This window comes from Leptodactylus fuscus, chromosome 5 (genome assembly GCF_031893055.1).
Source record: "Leptodactylus fuscus isolate aLepFus1 chromosome 5, aLepFus1.hap2, whole genome shotgun sequence".
Lineage (NCBI taxonomy): Eukaryota > Metazoa > Chordata > Amphibia > Anura > Leptodactylidae > Leptodactylus > Leptodactylus fuscus.
In genome coordinates, this window is record NC_134269.1 from 77,524,034 (window position 1) to 77,541,098 (window position 17,065).

General features: G+C 43.1%; 1 protein-coding gene across 1 annotated transcript; it reads right to left on the bottom strand.

Annotated features, from left to right (window-relative positions):
• Nucleotides 1–3,193: 3,193 nt before the first annotated feature.
• Nucleotides 3,194–15,354, bottom strand: ARPP19 (cAMP regulated phosphoprotein 19). Its single transcript, XM_075273473.1, has 3 exons — nucleotides 15,217–15,354; nucleotides 5,351–5,473; nucleotides 3,194–4,932 (listed from the first exon to the last, which is right to left on the bottom strand). The coding sequence occupies exons 1-3, from the start codon at nucleotides 15,274–15,276 to the stop codon at nucleotides 4,762–4,764; spliced, it is 354 nt and encodes a 117-aa protein (XP_075129574.1). The 5' UTR covers nucleotides 15,277–15,354; the 3' UTR covers nucleotides 3,194–4,761.
• Between the last annotated feature and the right edge of the window lie 1,711 nt (nucleotides 15,355–17,065).

Consider the following 17,065-nt stretch of genomic DNA (forward strand, 5'->3'; position numbering starts at 1 on the left):
TAAGCATATACTTGCATAGCCTTTAATTTGTTAATCCTCCCAGCCATTTTTGAATTGGCCCGCTTTCATTGATATGCCAAGTAGCCAGCACAGCGCATCGGATGTTCACTGAGCACTGTGTGATGTGTGTATACAGGGGGGAGGTGAGCGCAGGGAAAGCTGCTGCTGACGACTCATCAGCTTTCCCTGCTCTCACCTCTCCCTGTTTATACATATCTAAGCTTATGTATTTAAAAACACCTGAAAAACAGCAATAAAACAGCTTTTCCTCTATGTTTAGAAAATCTGCTTTCAATTGTGGGTACAGGCAACCACAACCTTGGTACAGCACATAAAATTCTGAGAGTTCACACTAGCAGTTATCAAGGCTATCTACAGCTTCCCACTCATTTGCCCATTTAGCAAATAGGCTCAATGAAGATGCTTTGGGTTTGTGTCTACAGCTCCTGTGCATATACAAGTGTCTGTATGGAAACAAAGTAGAGTCCTATGTAATCTGATTGTTCTCAATAAAATATACTCAACTTTTGTAAAAAAAAAAAAAAAAAAAAGCCAAGTATTTCTATCTACATGAGTCTATGTATGAGTCACAATGGAGTGTGTGTGTAAACCAAAACAACGTAGGTTATATGTCCACATGAAACAGTCAAGCTCAGGCCATCCAATTGTCTGTGTGACAGATGCATATCCCAACATGGCTGCAGCTCCTGTGACTAAACCAAAAGCAATATTACTATTCAGAAATATTATGTCTCTAGTGTCCTGCATGGCCGTGAGATTTTGTCAAGGTTATGAGAGTACAGCCATAGTACTGCTGAATAGAGATGAGCGAACAGTGTTCTATCGAACACATGTTCGATCGGATATCAGGCTGTTCGATGTGTTTGATTCGAATCGAACAATCAAACTCCCAAAAAATTTGATTCCCCTCCCACCTTCCCTGGCGCTTTTTTTGCACCAATAACAGCGCAGGGGAGGTGGGACAGGAACTACGAACCGAAAAAAATCGGAAAAAGTCATTGGCTGCCGAAATCAGGTGACCTCCATTTTAGACGAATAGTGGATTTCAAATCCGGGTCATATGAGAATGTGAACTTTGTGACTATGAGACAGGGATAGCTGTACAGGCAGGGATAGCTAGGGATAACCTTTATTTAGGTAGGAATGTTATTAAAAATAACTTTTTAGGGCTCTATCGGGTGTGTAATTGTGATTTTTGTTACAAACTTTTTCCAATAGGAATGCATTGGACAGCGCTGATTGGCCAGAGTACGGAACTCGACCAATCAGCGCTGGCTCTGCTGGAGGAGGCGGAGATCGCTCCACACCAGTCTCCATTCAGGTCTGACCTTAGACTCCGCCTCCTCCGGCAGAGCCAGCACTGATTGGCCGAAGGCTGGCCAATGCATTCCTATGCGAATGCAGAGACTTAGCAGTGCTGAGCCAGTTCTGCTCAACTACACATCTGATGCACACTCGGCTCTGCTACATCTGATGCACACTTGGCTCTGCTGCTGCATCAGATGTAGCAGAGCCGAGTGTGCATCAGATGTAGCAGAGCCGAGTGTGCACCAGATGTAGCAGAGCCGAGTGTGCATCAGATGTAGCAGAGCCGAGTGTGCATCAGATGTAGCAGAGCCGAGTGTGCATCAGATGTAGCAGAGCCGAGTGTGCACACTCGGCTCTGCTACATCTGATGTAGCAGAGCCGAGGGTGCACTAGAACCCCTGTGCAAACTCAGCTCACGCTAATAGAATGCATTGGCCAGCGATGATTGGCCAATGCATTCTATTAGCCCGATGAAGTATTGCTGAATGTGTGTGCTAAGCACACACATTCAGCTCTACTTCATCGGGCTAATAGAATGCATTGGCCAGCGCTGATTGGCCAGAGTATGGAATTCGACCAATCAGCGCTGGCTCTGCTGGAGGAGGCGGAGTCTAAGATTGCTCCACACCAGTCTCCATTCAGGTCCGACCTTAGACTCCGCCTCCTCCGGCAGAGCCAGCGCTGATTGGCCGAAGGCTGGCCAATGCATTCCTATGCGAATGCAGAGACTTAGCAGTGCTGAGCCAGTTCTGCTCAACTACACATCTGATGTAGCAGAGCCGAGTGTGCATCAGATGTGTAGTTGAGCAGAACTGGCTCAGCACTGCTAAGTCTCTGCATTCGCATAGGAATGCATTGGCCAGCCTTCGGCCAATCAGCGCTGGCTCTGCCGGAGGAGGCGGAGTCTAAGGTCGGACCTAAATGGAGACTGGTGTGGAGCGATCTTAGACTCCGCCTCCTCCAGCAGAGCCAGCGCTGATTGGTCGAATTCCGTACTCTGACCAATCAGCGCTGGCCAATGCATTTCTATGGGGAAAAGTTAGCTTGCGAAAATCGCAAGCTGACAGGGATTTCCATGAAATAAAGTGAGTTTTATGCCCCCAGACATGCTTCCCCTGCTGTCCCAGTGTCATTCCAGGGTGTTGGTATCATTTCCTGGGGTGTCATATTGGACTTGGTGACCCTCCAGACACGGATTTGGGTTTCCCCCTTAACGAGTATATGTTCCCCATAGACTATAATGGGGTTCGAAACTCGTTCGAACACTCGAACAGTGAGCGGCTGTTCGAATCGAATTTCGAACATTTTAGTGTTCGCTCATCTCTACTGCTGAAGCTTACAGCATCATAAATCATTACTGTAAGTTCAGGTCACAGGAGCTACAGCCTTGTTGGGAAATGCAGCCATGTGCATATGGCTGTAATGTGCAGTGTATGTACTAGGTGAACACAGTTACAACATAGCGCCCTGATTAAATTGGATCTGTTAGCCAAGACTAGGCGATCATTGCATACAAACACTTTTTTTTTTTTCTAGTTTATGAGCAATTCTCAAATCTTAATTTCAATGTTTGTGGGGTTTTTGTTTTTTTTTTCTTAAAAAGACTAAGTTCAGCGAGCAGACATTTAAGGGCGAGTGCGCTCTCAGTACAAGTTTTTGTGCCGTTTTAGCTCCTAGTGTTACCAACCTGTATCTAATAACATTGGCGGACAACAGGTTGGATATGAGCTACTGTATCAGACATCTGGATCTGCAGGAAGTAGTTTAGTGTATGAACAAAATGATAGATAATTCGCTGAATTGTAACACGAGAAGCTATAAACATTTAAGTTTTGATGAAGTAGAATAGAAAACAAGGGACAAGTACAGTTGCAATCTTTATTAACAATATTCATAAATGTATATCCAGCATTATTGGAGGCTTTATGCAACATTAAACTACTTGTAAATGTCGATACCAGTTAACAACTGCAGGACATCAATAAGCACAGTAATATTATACACCTCAAGGGTTTAGCAGAGTTACAAACGGTAGAGTTTTATTTCATAAATTACTGTTTTTAATCTATTTTTCCTTTATGTGTGCCCCAAATGTATATTCACAGACTATTTCATCTGCTGGTCACAACCCCGATACCATCTCTACATAAGGCAATGTAGGTCACTGGGACACATGCCTATTGCAGGATGGATAACAGTAGTCTTCATTTGTTGCTGAACATCTCCTAATATGATGTAGATTAGCAATACCCACAATAATGATGGGTCACCCCCCTCATTGGCCTAGCAAACACTTTTTACTGCCACAGATGGATGGTTGTGGGTCACAACAGTGACATGCAGGTCTATGGTAAGGGAGGTCATCACATGCAATTCTGGCATGCAAATCGCTCTCCGGCATGTCTAAAAGTGTGGGCCAGATATGGGAAGAGGGCATCTCCTGTCAGGTGAACGTACAGCAGCAAGGCAGGAGTCTTCCAACTTGTCTAACACGAATTTCATGGAAGGTTGTCCTCAATAAAACAAAATCACACGTAAATTCACGTAAAAGACATGAATTTAGGATGATTAAGATAAGCCTGGAAACAGAAAACTGCTGCTGGGAATTTAAAAGGAGCTAAAATGTGCTACAGATTTACACATCAATATTGTAAACTGTAAAAATTAGTACACATTTGCAAAAAGGTTGTGCAAAACTATTGTATTTACAAAATGGCACAGAAGTGAATTCAACAGTCTATGCACATGCGCACGTCATCCGAGTCTTCGACAGAAGGATCTACCAGGAAAACGCCAGCTTCAACTAGGGGGTCACTTTCATAGTGTACTAGGTTCACAAACAGTTACAGCAGTGTGAGCAAATATTGCTCAAGTCAAATCCTATCGTTAAAGCTGAGAAAGGTTTAAGGCCATTCAAGTTCAAAGGGCAGAGTGAGAAAAACCTTTGAGAACCCAGTTTGATTTGACAGTTTTGCTTTACTCCCTCTCAAAACAGAAAATTTGTGGTCTTAACCTTCAAATTAAACGCCAAAAAAAAAAAAAAAAAATCTTAAATACAAAACTTAATACAGAATGAAGACCAGAAGGTAGAGTGAAAAAAAAAGCAGACATTATAAATGGTAAAACTCAAGTGTCCATTGTTCACACCTGTCCTACCACTAGGAAATAGGCATTATGTACATTTGTCTTGATTTCAAGTAAATGACTTTACATTGCTATACCAAAACAGATCTGTATCAGTGCATCGGTTTGAGACTACTAATCTGAATCTACAGGATTTCACACTCAAGACAGCAGCTTGCACTACTATTGCCTGCGAAGCTGCCAGGCTGACTACTGGTGTACGGGGGAGAGGAGGAGCAGAGAAAACAGAAGGTTTAGAAAGGAAGAGAGATGGAAATGAGGTGGTGTTCATGCACACGGGCCAGCTCATCAACCAGCCAGCTTGCTGGCCACAAGAGAAGGTTTCCTCTGGGGAAGGTCTTGAGGAGTAGGAATATGATCTCCTGTGACCTCTGTCTTGTCTGGAGCAGCAGCAGGAAGTTGCTTGTTCTTCATCTTTGCTTTAGCCATGTTGTAGTCCCCAGAGTCAAAATACTTTTGCTATCGAAAGAAAAGGCAAAGCATTACTTAACCCATTCACTGTCAGGTCAAATTATTCACACTTGAGAAAAAAAAATGATTAGATGTGGACAGGCTTATCTTTTCTCCGTTATTATAAGTCATAACCTTGTAGGGGTCACTATCCGATTTATAAAAGGTAAAAACATCTGCAAGCTGTGTGTGTGGGGTCAGTTTCAAAATACCACCCCTCCCTTACACAAAAACATTATCAATGTATGACTTCAAAATAGCAATGCACCCTGGATCCTGGGCTTAAATATGAGAACTAGCTCTAGCCAAGACAAGAGATTAAAAAACAACAACAAAAAAACACCCCACAATCCTGAGTTACTTGGCAATAAAATAGTTAAAAGCAAGAAAATAACTAGAGGGAAGATATGGATCATTTATCTCTTACCCCTTTCTGTAGCCGTTTTCTCAAGAAATCTGAGCCTCCTGGTTTAGGACCCAGATGAGGATATCTTGCTTTTAATTTTGCCTCTTCTGCTTTTTCTGGGCTGATCACCTTATCCTCCATCTCCTGCAAAAGGAAGAAAGAAAAGGAAACTGAGTAAATACAGCACAAAGTTACAGAACCAGAAAAGCTAAATCATTATTAGAACAGCTTTCCAAAGGAACCAGATGAAAAAGCTCTATAGAAATCTGACTGTCATAGGGTGGGAAACTATACAAGACAGTGTTTCCATAAGTTTTGTACCACACTCCATGGATACAACAAGTTTCCACAATTCTGCAGGTTTACAGTTCACCCATTTATATGGAAAAGCTTCAGACACAGTAAATCGCTAAAATATTCCATCTATGAAAACCAGTGTTAGCACTTCACAAAAACTGAAAATTAATGTTTAAAGGGGCTCTATCAGCAAAATCATGCTGATAGAGCCCCACATATGCGTGAATAGCCTTTAAAAAGGCTATTAAAAAGCCTTTAAAAACCTTTGAGAACCCAGTTTGATTTGACAGTTTTGCTTTACTCCCTCTCAAAACAGAAAATTTGAGCCTTTAAAAAGGCTATTCAGGCACCGTAAAAGTTATATTAAACTACCCCTCCCACCCCGTTTTAAAATAAAACCCTAAAAAAGAATGTTATCTACTAACGCATCGTGCACGATGGGCGGGCATTCAGGGTGTGTCTTCTTCATCCACGCCTCTTCTTCCTCCGATGTCCTCCGGTCCAGTCCTCCTCCGGCGCTCGCGAACTGACACTGATAAAAAAAAAAAAAAAAAAAAAAATGGCCTTGGCGCCTGCGCAGTAGCCGTAGTAGAAGCCGCATGCTACTGCGCAAGCGCCCAGGCCATTTTTTTTTATATCAGTGTCCGCTCGCGAGCGCCGGAGGAGGACGGGACCGGAGGACATTGCAGGAAGAAGAGGCGTGGATGAAGAAGAAGACACACCCTGAATGCCCGCCCATCGTGCACGATGCGTCAGTAGATATTCTTTTTTTAGGGTTTTATTTTAAAACGGGGGGGGGGGGGGGGGGCGGTAGTTTAATATAACTTTTACGGTGCCTGAATAGCCTTTTTAAAGGCTATTCACGCATATGTGGGGCTCTATCAGCATGATTTTGCTGATAGAGCCCCTTTAAGGATATGTTCTAATCTAAGTTATAATAACAGAGCCCTATAAGGAGGTTCCCTGGATGTATTGTGCTACTAGTATTAGACTACTATGGAAGCTTAGTATACAGTATAACTCTCTTGTGGGGATAACAGAAGGTTTCCGGGTAAAAACTGTAGCTGAAGTTAAGAAAAGAAACTGGTTTTGTTGTTATTAATGTACATAGCAGGGGTACTCAACTACTTTTAGTAAAGGTCTGTTGACCAGAGTCCACTATCAAGTAAAGGTCCGAACTGAATACAATCAGTATTTATGGTATTTCTCAAAAATAAAGGGATACAGCTGACAAAAAGATTCACATGAAAGATTAAAAAAAAAATAAAATAAATAAAAAATTCCTAAAGAGCATTATACTGTGCTTGGGTGGCAGGGGTTCACTAAACAGCATTATACAGTGCGGGAAGGAAGGGGGGGGGGGGGAAGCATTACAGGTAGTCCTCGACTTACGACGTAGGAACGGATCAACGTGATTTAGTGTGCAGCGGCTTGGAACCGAGGAAGACTAACATATACAGTACAGTCTTCCTCGGTTACGAGCCGCTGCACACTAAATCACATACTGTACAGGGAGTGCTGGCAGCTTGCATTTATGCGGGAGATTACTTTTTCTCCTAGGAATGCATTGGTCAGCGTTGATTGGCCCGTGTACAGCATTCGGCCAATCAACGCTGGCCACAATGGAGACTGCTGTGGTCCAATCTTAGACTCCGCCTCCTCACAGACGAGCCTCCGCAGAACCAGCGTTGATTGGCCTAATGCTGTACACTGGCCAATTCATTCCTATGAGAAAAAGTAAGCTCCCTCGTAACAGCAAGCTGCCAGCTCTCCCGACTAGCAAGGACGAGCCTGCTGCAGAACCAGTGTTGATTTGCCGCAGGCTCGTCCTTGCTAGTCGGGAGTGCAGTCAGCTTTCTGTTACGAGGGAGCTTTACTTTTTAGCTCATCTCTAGTCGTAACCATGAAACGTCGTAACCCGAGGACTACCTGTATACTGTAGGGGGCACTAATGGAACATCAGTGTCTCCACACAGTATAATGCTCCATTATTTTGCCTCCTGACAGTATGCTTCCTAGTATAATTGCCTAACAGTATGCTTCCACAGTATAATTGCCTAACTGAGGCCTGAGACTAGCCCCTCAAATACTGCGATTCCCATTATGTACATTGTGAGCCCTATATGGGACAATGATTGACAACGCCTGTGAAACGTTGCAGAATACGATGGCGCAATATAACTAAGCAAAATAAATATTAAGATCTTAACCATCCTCTCCCCGATCCTTTGTGATCCAAGGGGTTTGCCATGACAGCCAGGAGACCAAGCAATGACTTCGTGTCTGCCTATGTCTTTTACACAGTCCCCACAATACAAATATAGAATCATAAAAAATACATATACCACAATGTGCAAGTTAATATCTTGGTAACCTCACTTTCCCCAAAAATAGTAATAAAAAGTAATCAAAAAGTCACATCCCAAACATTAGTACCAATAAAAAATAAAACTTGGCCTGCAAATAAAACTGCGCTGACATATCTCCATCAGTAAAACCCAATATAAACATGGTATCGCTGTAATCGTAATGACCCACTGGATTACCTTCCCATCACATTTTTATCAGAGTAAAAACCATAAAATAAAATGCAACCAATTATGAGAGAATTGTGGGGGGGTTTCACTCAGATCACACAAAAATGTTACTAAAAGCTAATTAAAAAATGATGTATCCCCAAAATGGTGCAAAATGAAAGTACAGCTCATCTCGTATGGAATAACTCAGATAGCTATGTCAAGAGAAAAATAAATGTTATGAATTTTGGAAGACAGGAAAGGAAAACATGAAAAAAAGGCACCGAGTTTTAACGTACAAACTACCCGGCGTCCTCAAAGGGTTAAGGCTATGCTGGCTGATGTCAGAACTTTCTGCCTCCCTCTGTTTGCATGCTATTCATGGCTCACATGATCCAGCTGGAGCAGCGTTTCAAAGACTGACACCGATATTAACAATCAGCTCCTGTACCATGTCTGCATAGTCATACTCACACAACATTCAATCTTAAAGGCACGTAACACGATGGCATAGTACATACTGTACACAAGTACATTAGAAATTCTGTCCTGTTTGAAAAGGAGCTTGTGTGTAGTGTAAGGTTATGTGTTAACTTACTAACAGCTTTATTGTGTTATATGCTCCTATCCAGAGCACTGACCTCCTCTCAGAGCCTTCATCTGACTCCCATAAACCTGCATGAATAGATCTACATTATGAGACTAACCTCCTGATCATACTAGAAACACTGTGTGCACCAGAGGGGAGCACATAAACTCACTGACAGCTGTGTGATGTTACCAGCACCATTACACTTACACATGTGTTCATTTTCAAATGCGGAGGGGGGGGGGTTCTCAAGCATTTTTACTGCAATTCCTCTTTAACTCCTTCTAGACATCCAAGGTAATAGTATGGCTGGATGTTAAATATTTACACAGCAAGGACCCCCCAGCAATGCTCATGAGCAATGCCCATGTTGCAAGCATTTAACTCCTCAGATGCCAACTATAGCCATCTTAGGGGGTTTTCCTGAAGGCATCTAGGCCTGCCATAAGGACATTACTATTGAGCACAGATTTTAAATCTCCCCAGAATACATATAGAAATACACAAAATTCTGGGGCTATGAAAGTGTAAAATATTATATATATTACTGTAAAAGCTGTAGCAAGGATAAAGAAAAACAAGATAAAAGTGCTCATATCACCTTTATTGTAGTTTCACCTTTCCTAAAAATAAGTTTCCAATTTTTTTATTATTATTAATATTAGCCATAGGATCAGAAAAATGGACTGATTCAGACAATAGTGAATGCAGTCGGAGCAACCTTCATTTAAATCTCTCACCATTCACTTTAATGTAGAAATCATTTGCTTCAACCTGATGCGCCCCCCCCCCCCCCAACTCTTTCCTTCACTTGTGTATTTACTTATCAGTTTTTTTTATTGGGTTCTTCTCCCCATTAGAAATGTCTACCCAAGAGGTCTGTATACTGTGGAGCATATAATACTGTGTGGGGGCCCACTGTGGAACATATCAAACTGTATGGGAGCCCACTGTGGGGAAGATTGTACTGCATGCCTCTTGACTATTATATTAGTACAGGCTGTAATAACATTGCACGATCACTATAAAAAAAAAAAATCCTGTGCGATGTTAATAGTGAACATTACAGAGGACCTTTCATGAGTTGGGCACAGGCAGTTCCATATACTGCTGGAAAGCCGACAGTGCACTGAATTCAGCGCACTGTCGGCTTTCATGATCTGTGCCCCGGGTAAAGAACTTTCGGTTCCGGTAACGTAGCTCTTCATCGTCAGAAGGATGTTCCTGACAGTCAGTCAGGTACGTCCTTCTCCACAGCAGCGCCTATCTCGTTGTACTGTGGAGTGGGGAGGAACGCCCCCTCTCCTTCTGATAATACTCGTCTATGGAAGAGCACTGTGAGCAGAGGGAGGGGGCGTTCCTCCCCACTCCACAGTACAACGAGATAGGCGCTGCTGTGGAGAAGGACATACCTGACTGACTGTCAGAAACGCCCTTCTGACTGTGAAGAGCTAAGGTAGCGGTACTGGTAACTTCACCCGGGGCACAGATTGGGAAAGCCGACAGTGCGCTGAATTCAGCGCACTGTCGTCTTTCCAGCAGTATATAGAACTGCCTGTGCCCCAGACCATGAAAGGTCCTTTTTAATTGTTCAAAAGTACCAAATGCAGAGACCTTTACCTTTCAGCACAAGCTCTGTAAAACCCCATACACACGACTGTAATTTGTGGATTCGTAACAGTCCACAATTGTCGGTCGGCTCAGTATTAAGGTTAAATTGCCATATTGGCACTTTGCGATAATTTAGTGGGGTTTCAGTTGGAGTTTGGGGACTCTGTCTCTAAAAGGTTCGCCATAAATGCCCTATACCAATGTGTATTCTCAAAGTAGTCACCAGACACCTTGAGAAAACACACCCAGCGCTTCATTCTGATTAGGCACGGGGGTGAATACTTATGTAACTGCTCGAATACACACAGAATCCCCCCACCAAGGGAAAAGATGATGGAACATGAGAAGCATAGTAAGGGAAACAATATTGGTCAATAACAGGCTGGGAGCATCTAACAAGACTCTTTTATCCATTTTCTGTCTAGGCAATGTTAAACCCACAATGGGACATTATGTATACCCCATACAGTTGCATATGTGTACAATTTACCATATAGGATAAAAGGGTTTTTCCCATGACAGATGTCATGTAATCTTATGACATACGTGTATAAATGATTGCCAAGGCCAGAGGCTGCGGTAGTCATGTAATGCATGTATGGTACATTATCTCTATAGGACAAGCTAACTAGACCAGTAGGGACATGTGAATATAAGTATTTTACCACATTTACTGTCTTTCAGAACATGAACAACTCCTTCAAAGACAAATCCAATCAAACTGATAGGACCCTAATATTTTTGAAGATCACATTTGTGAAGTCTGGGTTGTCTTATTCCCAGAATGAAAGCTCCACAGACGACCAAATGGAGCAGTGGGTAAAGATTTCTGTTACTAGAAGTCTGACAGTCTAAACAAAGGACCATTCAGACCAGTGGAAGTCTGTAAAAGCTCTGCTGCTGACATTGCCAAGTACTATACTGTCATGTCTGACACCCGCACAGCAACGGGGCTGCCACATCATGTCAGCCATTTGCAATCAGTAGCGCCATACTTCTTCTATGACGAGAAGGAGGATGATGATCAGATGAGACACCAAATTCCCTGTTGCTACCTTTAAGTCTATGAGACTGGATTTTCACAACTTTAATGTCCCCATTAGAGAGACTGTACGACAGCCACAGATTCCATCCTGACCGTGGCTCTAAGACAGTTTATATTATGGATATAGTCGCCGAATAAATGTATCTTAAAGGGGTCAATCAGTTTTTAGTATTGATAGGCTATCGATATTAGATCTGTCAGGGCCTGGCACCCAGGACCCACACAGATCAGCTGTAAAGAGACAGCGCAACTATCAGCAATAATTCATACCACAAACTGTTCTACGCACTCAGACTGTAAGGGCAGGTGCTAAGTATTACAGGGCTGCCACATAGATCTTCAAGAGAAAGTACTTCAGTACTTACACCCACCACTACAGGTCTTACAGTGAATATGTGAACAGTGCTAAGAGTAGCACTGCCTGAATACAGCTGTTCTGTGGTGTTCTGGGTGTCAGATCCCCCACCCCCACAGTTCTTATATTGATGGACTAGCCTAAGGATAGGCCATCAATACGAAAAACTGAATAATAAATTTTATTTACTGTATATTGCACCAACATATTCCGAAGTGCTGTACAATTTGTAGGGCTTAAATACAGACAGAAAGATACATTACAAAGTCATTTCACACAATGGGACTGAGGGCCCTGCTCGCAAGAGCTTACAATCTATAAACATTTTAAAACGTTCTCCAGTAAAAACATTATTTTCTATCACTGCCCCTTACGTGCACATGGTACTTTAGGCTGCCTGCTTTGTGGCAGTGCTGTTATTCTTTTTTCTAAATGAAGGAAATGACATTAAGACCTGGTTTACAGAGAGGCAAATTATATATGTGTACATTTTATATGTATGTTAAAAGTACGTAATCATAGAAAAAAAATTGCAGAGTGGTCCTTTAAGTTTATATTATGTAAGCACTTTACTAAGGCTTTTCATTCAGTATATTGAGACATCATAGCCGTCACCATCTCTAATAAACTAAACCAGATGATACGAACCTGTCACCACAAACTGGAATTCACAGGATGGATTTGAAAACCTCTTCATATTCTGCATTGTGGCTTTTGAGGACAGTGATATTTTTTATTTAAATGTTGATCGATTTTTTTTGACAAAAAAAAAAAAAGCCCCACAAAAATGCCTATAGAGAGACAAATTCAGGGCCACTGAAAACATTAGGAACACATGGCACCCTAGAAAACTACATGAGCTTATTCACATGACAGCGTTTCATGGCCATGTGATAGTTTTTGTTTAAAACAGCCAACACGTGGTTTTAATGGCCCCTGTGACCAATTAGATGAAAAACAGAGCAGGCCATTTCCCAAATGCCTGAAAAGAGAATCTATGAAGGAACTGTAACACACAAAAAAATACTAAAAACAACGAGTAACTCTCAGGTAAACACTTGACCTTGAAGAAAAGCATGAAGGAAGCCAAGTGAGACTGCCAGGGCAAGCCAATACAGTCATTGTGATGGCCGTATTACCTGCACCAAACTCAACAAATCCCTATGATGCTGTGATCTGTACAACAAGCGCAGAGCTATTGTCCTGTTCTCACATGATAATGGACATACGAGACGGTAGAAAGACAGACTTTATGGAACTCTCAGCATCATAAATCACTAAGATGCCGCAAGTTCAGCTAAGGCGAGCAGTGGTCAGTCCAGGGAATACAGCAGACAAGACAGTCTTTCCAAGTGTGAAATGACCCTTATACAGAACTGTCAGAGCACAAGCCACTCTGCTAGGCTCTGTTCACATCATGTCTATGACTTCAGTCAGGCATATTATTGATCCGTATTATATATATATATATATATATATATATATATATATATATATATATTCAGACTTGCAGAAGCCTACAGGCCTATAAGGGAACACAGATAAGCATAACAAAAATTCAACGTGAGCAAAACCTTACTTAGTGGTTATCCACTTCAGTTTATAGGAGGGAGAACCTCTTGGAAGAGACCAACCTCTGACAGTAAATGTAAAATGTGGCAACACCATAGGGAACAGTAATGGATCTTCAGATGGGGCTGTACAAAGTATTAAGATTATTTACTACCCACAGGATGTACAATACAGCACATTCACGTGATGTGGCCTGAACCTTACACCAGGAGAGACTAATATAAATATATATATATATATATATATATATATATATATCGCTCCCCACTTTTCCATGAATGTGGGCGGAGGGGGGGGGGGGTTTACAGAGACATTCATTATAATATACGCCAGTGTACTGGTGGGAGTTATACAAATCGGGACTAGTGTAGATTCCCACTCTGGCACATGGGCTTGAGCTTTGTTTAGGTAGGGCCTGGGACCTCTTGATAAATCGGGCGCACCTTATACCAGTCAGACGTTTTATTAGTGAAACCCCAGTCTTAACAAGTCTGCCGCTGTGTGTCCACTTTGATAGGTATATATTGAAGAAGGTGCAAGCCTTACAGGAATAGAAGCAGAACTATAGTAAAACTAGGTTCACAATAGCAGATACCAGTGGAACCCATAGACTATAATAGGGTTCACTGAGTTCCTGCAGGGGAAAGAAGTCCTCCGAGCTGGACACGTCTCTCTGCCAATTTTAGGCAGAGTCCACACAGATGAGAAGCTAGTCTAACAGTGCCTGGCCTTTGTAGGGTATGGAACCACCTGCTTGTAACTCTATGCACCATATAGTACAGAGATCAGAGGCAAAACCAAACTACGGATCCGTGTGGGGGGCTGTTGTCGCCCCCACCAGACGAATATTTATGTCTATTTAAAGGACAATAAAATATAAATCCTGGATAACCCCTGTGAGATCCACAAATCCACCCCATTGCTCAGCCATATTTCTACCATGCTTCCATGCGTGCCTGTCCATGTGGATACATATACAGCAGATCATCCTCTTTAATGCCTTTAGACTCCATGACTATATGGGCAATGGCTGGAGCACCCCCTTACAGATTATTCATGGTAGATTTCCATCTATATTGGATCTGATGATCTCTGTAGATAGCTCAAGAAACATTAACACAAATATCTGGCATTTCTGAAGATCCTCAGCAGTAGAAATCTAAGAAAAATAAAGATGGCAGACATCTCTGTGCCCTCCTGTCAGAGTAAGCACTGAGGAAGTTGGCTGATGACAGGGGGCAATAGCTCGCATTACAGTACTGGACTAACACATCTGTTTGCAGAGACAAGTTATAGCTTTGTATGAATAGAAACTTGTCATTACAGTAGAAATAAATTATAGCCCAGCGAATCCACATGAGATCATCAGAAAATAAAGCTGCCAAGCCAAGGAAGTGCAGGATCCTCCAGAGTATGGTAGTGTGCCAAGACACTGTCATCCTGCACACAATAAGAAGTAGGGTGAGGCTGCACTCATCTCCAGGCTGCTGCAGGGACAACATGGATCCTCCTGATCACTGCAGATGAGGTGGGGCTGCAGTCACCACACGGAGCAGCCGGACCAGGAGTCAACGAGTACATTGGGCCTGGAGCGGATACAGAAAGCCATCCACATCCCGGCTGGAGCCCGCGCCATGGAGGATGCACATGTCACACTGCAGCCATGCGGGGCCCCGGCTACAAGTAGCAGGAGCGGAGCTGTGTCCACCCCGGGCCCCCAGCAGCGGTATGCAGCTATGTACGGACAGGCAGCCCTCACCCGTGCAGTCCCTGGAGATGGAGGCGCCGGCGATACAGTCCCTAAGGGTTTCCAGCCCACTACATATGACTCATCCTCCGGCGCCTCCATCACCATGCTCCTCCCTAATCAGCCTCACCGGGAACAGCAGCCGCCATATTTACCTTCTGCTCGTCAGAGGAGTTCTCCTCACGTGCTTTGGTCTCCTGGTTATCCGCGGACATGTCGGTGGGAATACGGCGGCCTCACAGCACCGTCTGACACTAAGCTAGCACCAAACTCCTCCTACTCCAAGATGGCCGCTACGCTAAATGCGTCACTCTCGCGTATCAGCGACGTCAAGACGAACAGGGAATCCTCTTCTGGCGTGCTGCGTGCTTACAGCAAAGCATTATGGGAGATGTAGTCATGAGACTATGAGGATGAGAGCTGTAGCTTTGGCTGTCATGGAAGGTGCAGGGTTATGTGTTATAGGAGATTCTCGAATATAGAGCTGGGGCTTAGAGTAGTAATTGTTAGGGCGAGACATTTCATTGTTAAAGGAAGAGCGAGCCTTCATTTCTCCCACATGTTACTTTGGCCCAGACCACCCTAATACCTTGTTCACAACATATCTGTGAATACAAGCTCAGTCAGTATTGTGCCCCAGTCTTCCTCCTGCACTCCATATGATTACACGTCTTTAGGCAATAAAAAGCTTTCTCTTTATGACAGTGAAAGTCTGAGTATCATAAATCTCCTGATTTTGCCTCATTCCAGTTCACCAGAGGGCAGAGGTCATAAATACACAGTGCACAGACTGCCAGCCATTAGGGGAAATCAGAAAGGAGATCAAAGTAGTTTAAAGGGGTTGTCCAGGGTCTGAACAGGTTTGATACTGATGACTTGTCCAAAGGATAGTAGGTCATCCGTATTAGCTCTCGTTCACATCTGCGTTTAGATTCTGTCCAAGGGAGTCCCCAGTGTGGAACCCCCCCCCCCCCCCCAATCTACTTTCCTGTCCGCATGATTCGTGCGAGCAGCAGGCGGCAAGCACACGGGCACCATTATAGTCTATGGGGTCTGTGTGCTTTTACAGCACAGCACTTGCAATTGCGTTTGGTATTCCATTCAGGGGTTTCCCCATGTGGACTCCCCTGGACCGAAATTCAAACGCAGATGTGAACAGGGCATTAGGCTGGTTGGGGTGTGGCAGCTGCTGCTGCTGGAAGTCATATACCAAATATACAATCAGAAGCATAAACTGCAAAACCAGGCAACACCAATACAGTATAAGACGCTCTGTACAGTATATGGGGCTTTGGGTCCATACAGTATAGCTATAGTGCCTGGAACTGCAGCCCTGCTCTCGTTCACATGAATAGGAAGCCTTCTTCTGGTCATATACTTGATATATGACTTACGGCGGCCACATCAGTTGATTGGTTTGTGTATTGAACCCTGCGGAAATGTCACCAGTATCAAAAATGTTCAGATCCTGGACAACCCCTTTAATTAGCAATAGTGTGGCAAAGGTGACCTCTTACACCAGGTTTCCAATCGATTGTTGTAATTAAGAAGGAAATTTCTCATTTGACATTTGATGACAATACTTGCCTGGGGTGGGGGCATCTTAGTGGTCAGGTGGGCACAGTCACAAGAGTTGTGCATTAGGCAGCAATAAGACATTGTAGCTAGCACTAGATTTGGCCACTGTAAACATTTCTTCAGTCATTTTAAGGATTCCATAAAATTGAAGAAGTAGCCTCCTTCTCAAAGTAAAGGAAACAAACTAAAGATAACATACTGCCTCAAGCCACGATGCTTGTGTTTTCTATCATCATAGTTTAAACCCCATATCCAGGTTTTGATGTAGGATTCATTCTTGGACAACCATTGTAAAACAAAAATATTGATAGTTGAGACCATAACCATGGAAAATAATAATTGGTTCTGATGCCCTCCAAAATAAAGGGGGGGGGGTATGAATAATAAGCAAACAACACAGATAAAGCAAGTCCTTACATACAAGTC

What these genes read in the sequence shown, in the direction of transcription:
- ARPP19 (XM_075273473.1), bottom strand. Translation starts at nt 15,276, where the DNA reads ATGTCCGCGGATAACCAGGAGACCAAAGCACGTGAGGAGAACTCCTCT. An exon ending in ACTCCTCTGACGAGCAGAAG is followed by an intron (nt 5,474 to 15,216) that starts GTAAATATGGCG and finishes TTCCTTTTGCAG; the next exon opens with GAGATGGAGGATAAGGTGAT. An exon ending in GAAAACGGCTACAGAAAGGG is followed by an intron (nt 4,933 to 5,350) that starts GTAAGAGATAAA and finishes TTCTTTCGATAG; the next exon opens with CAAAAGTATTTTGACTCTGG.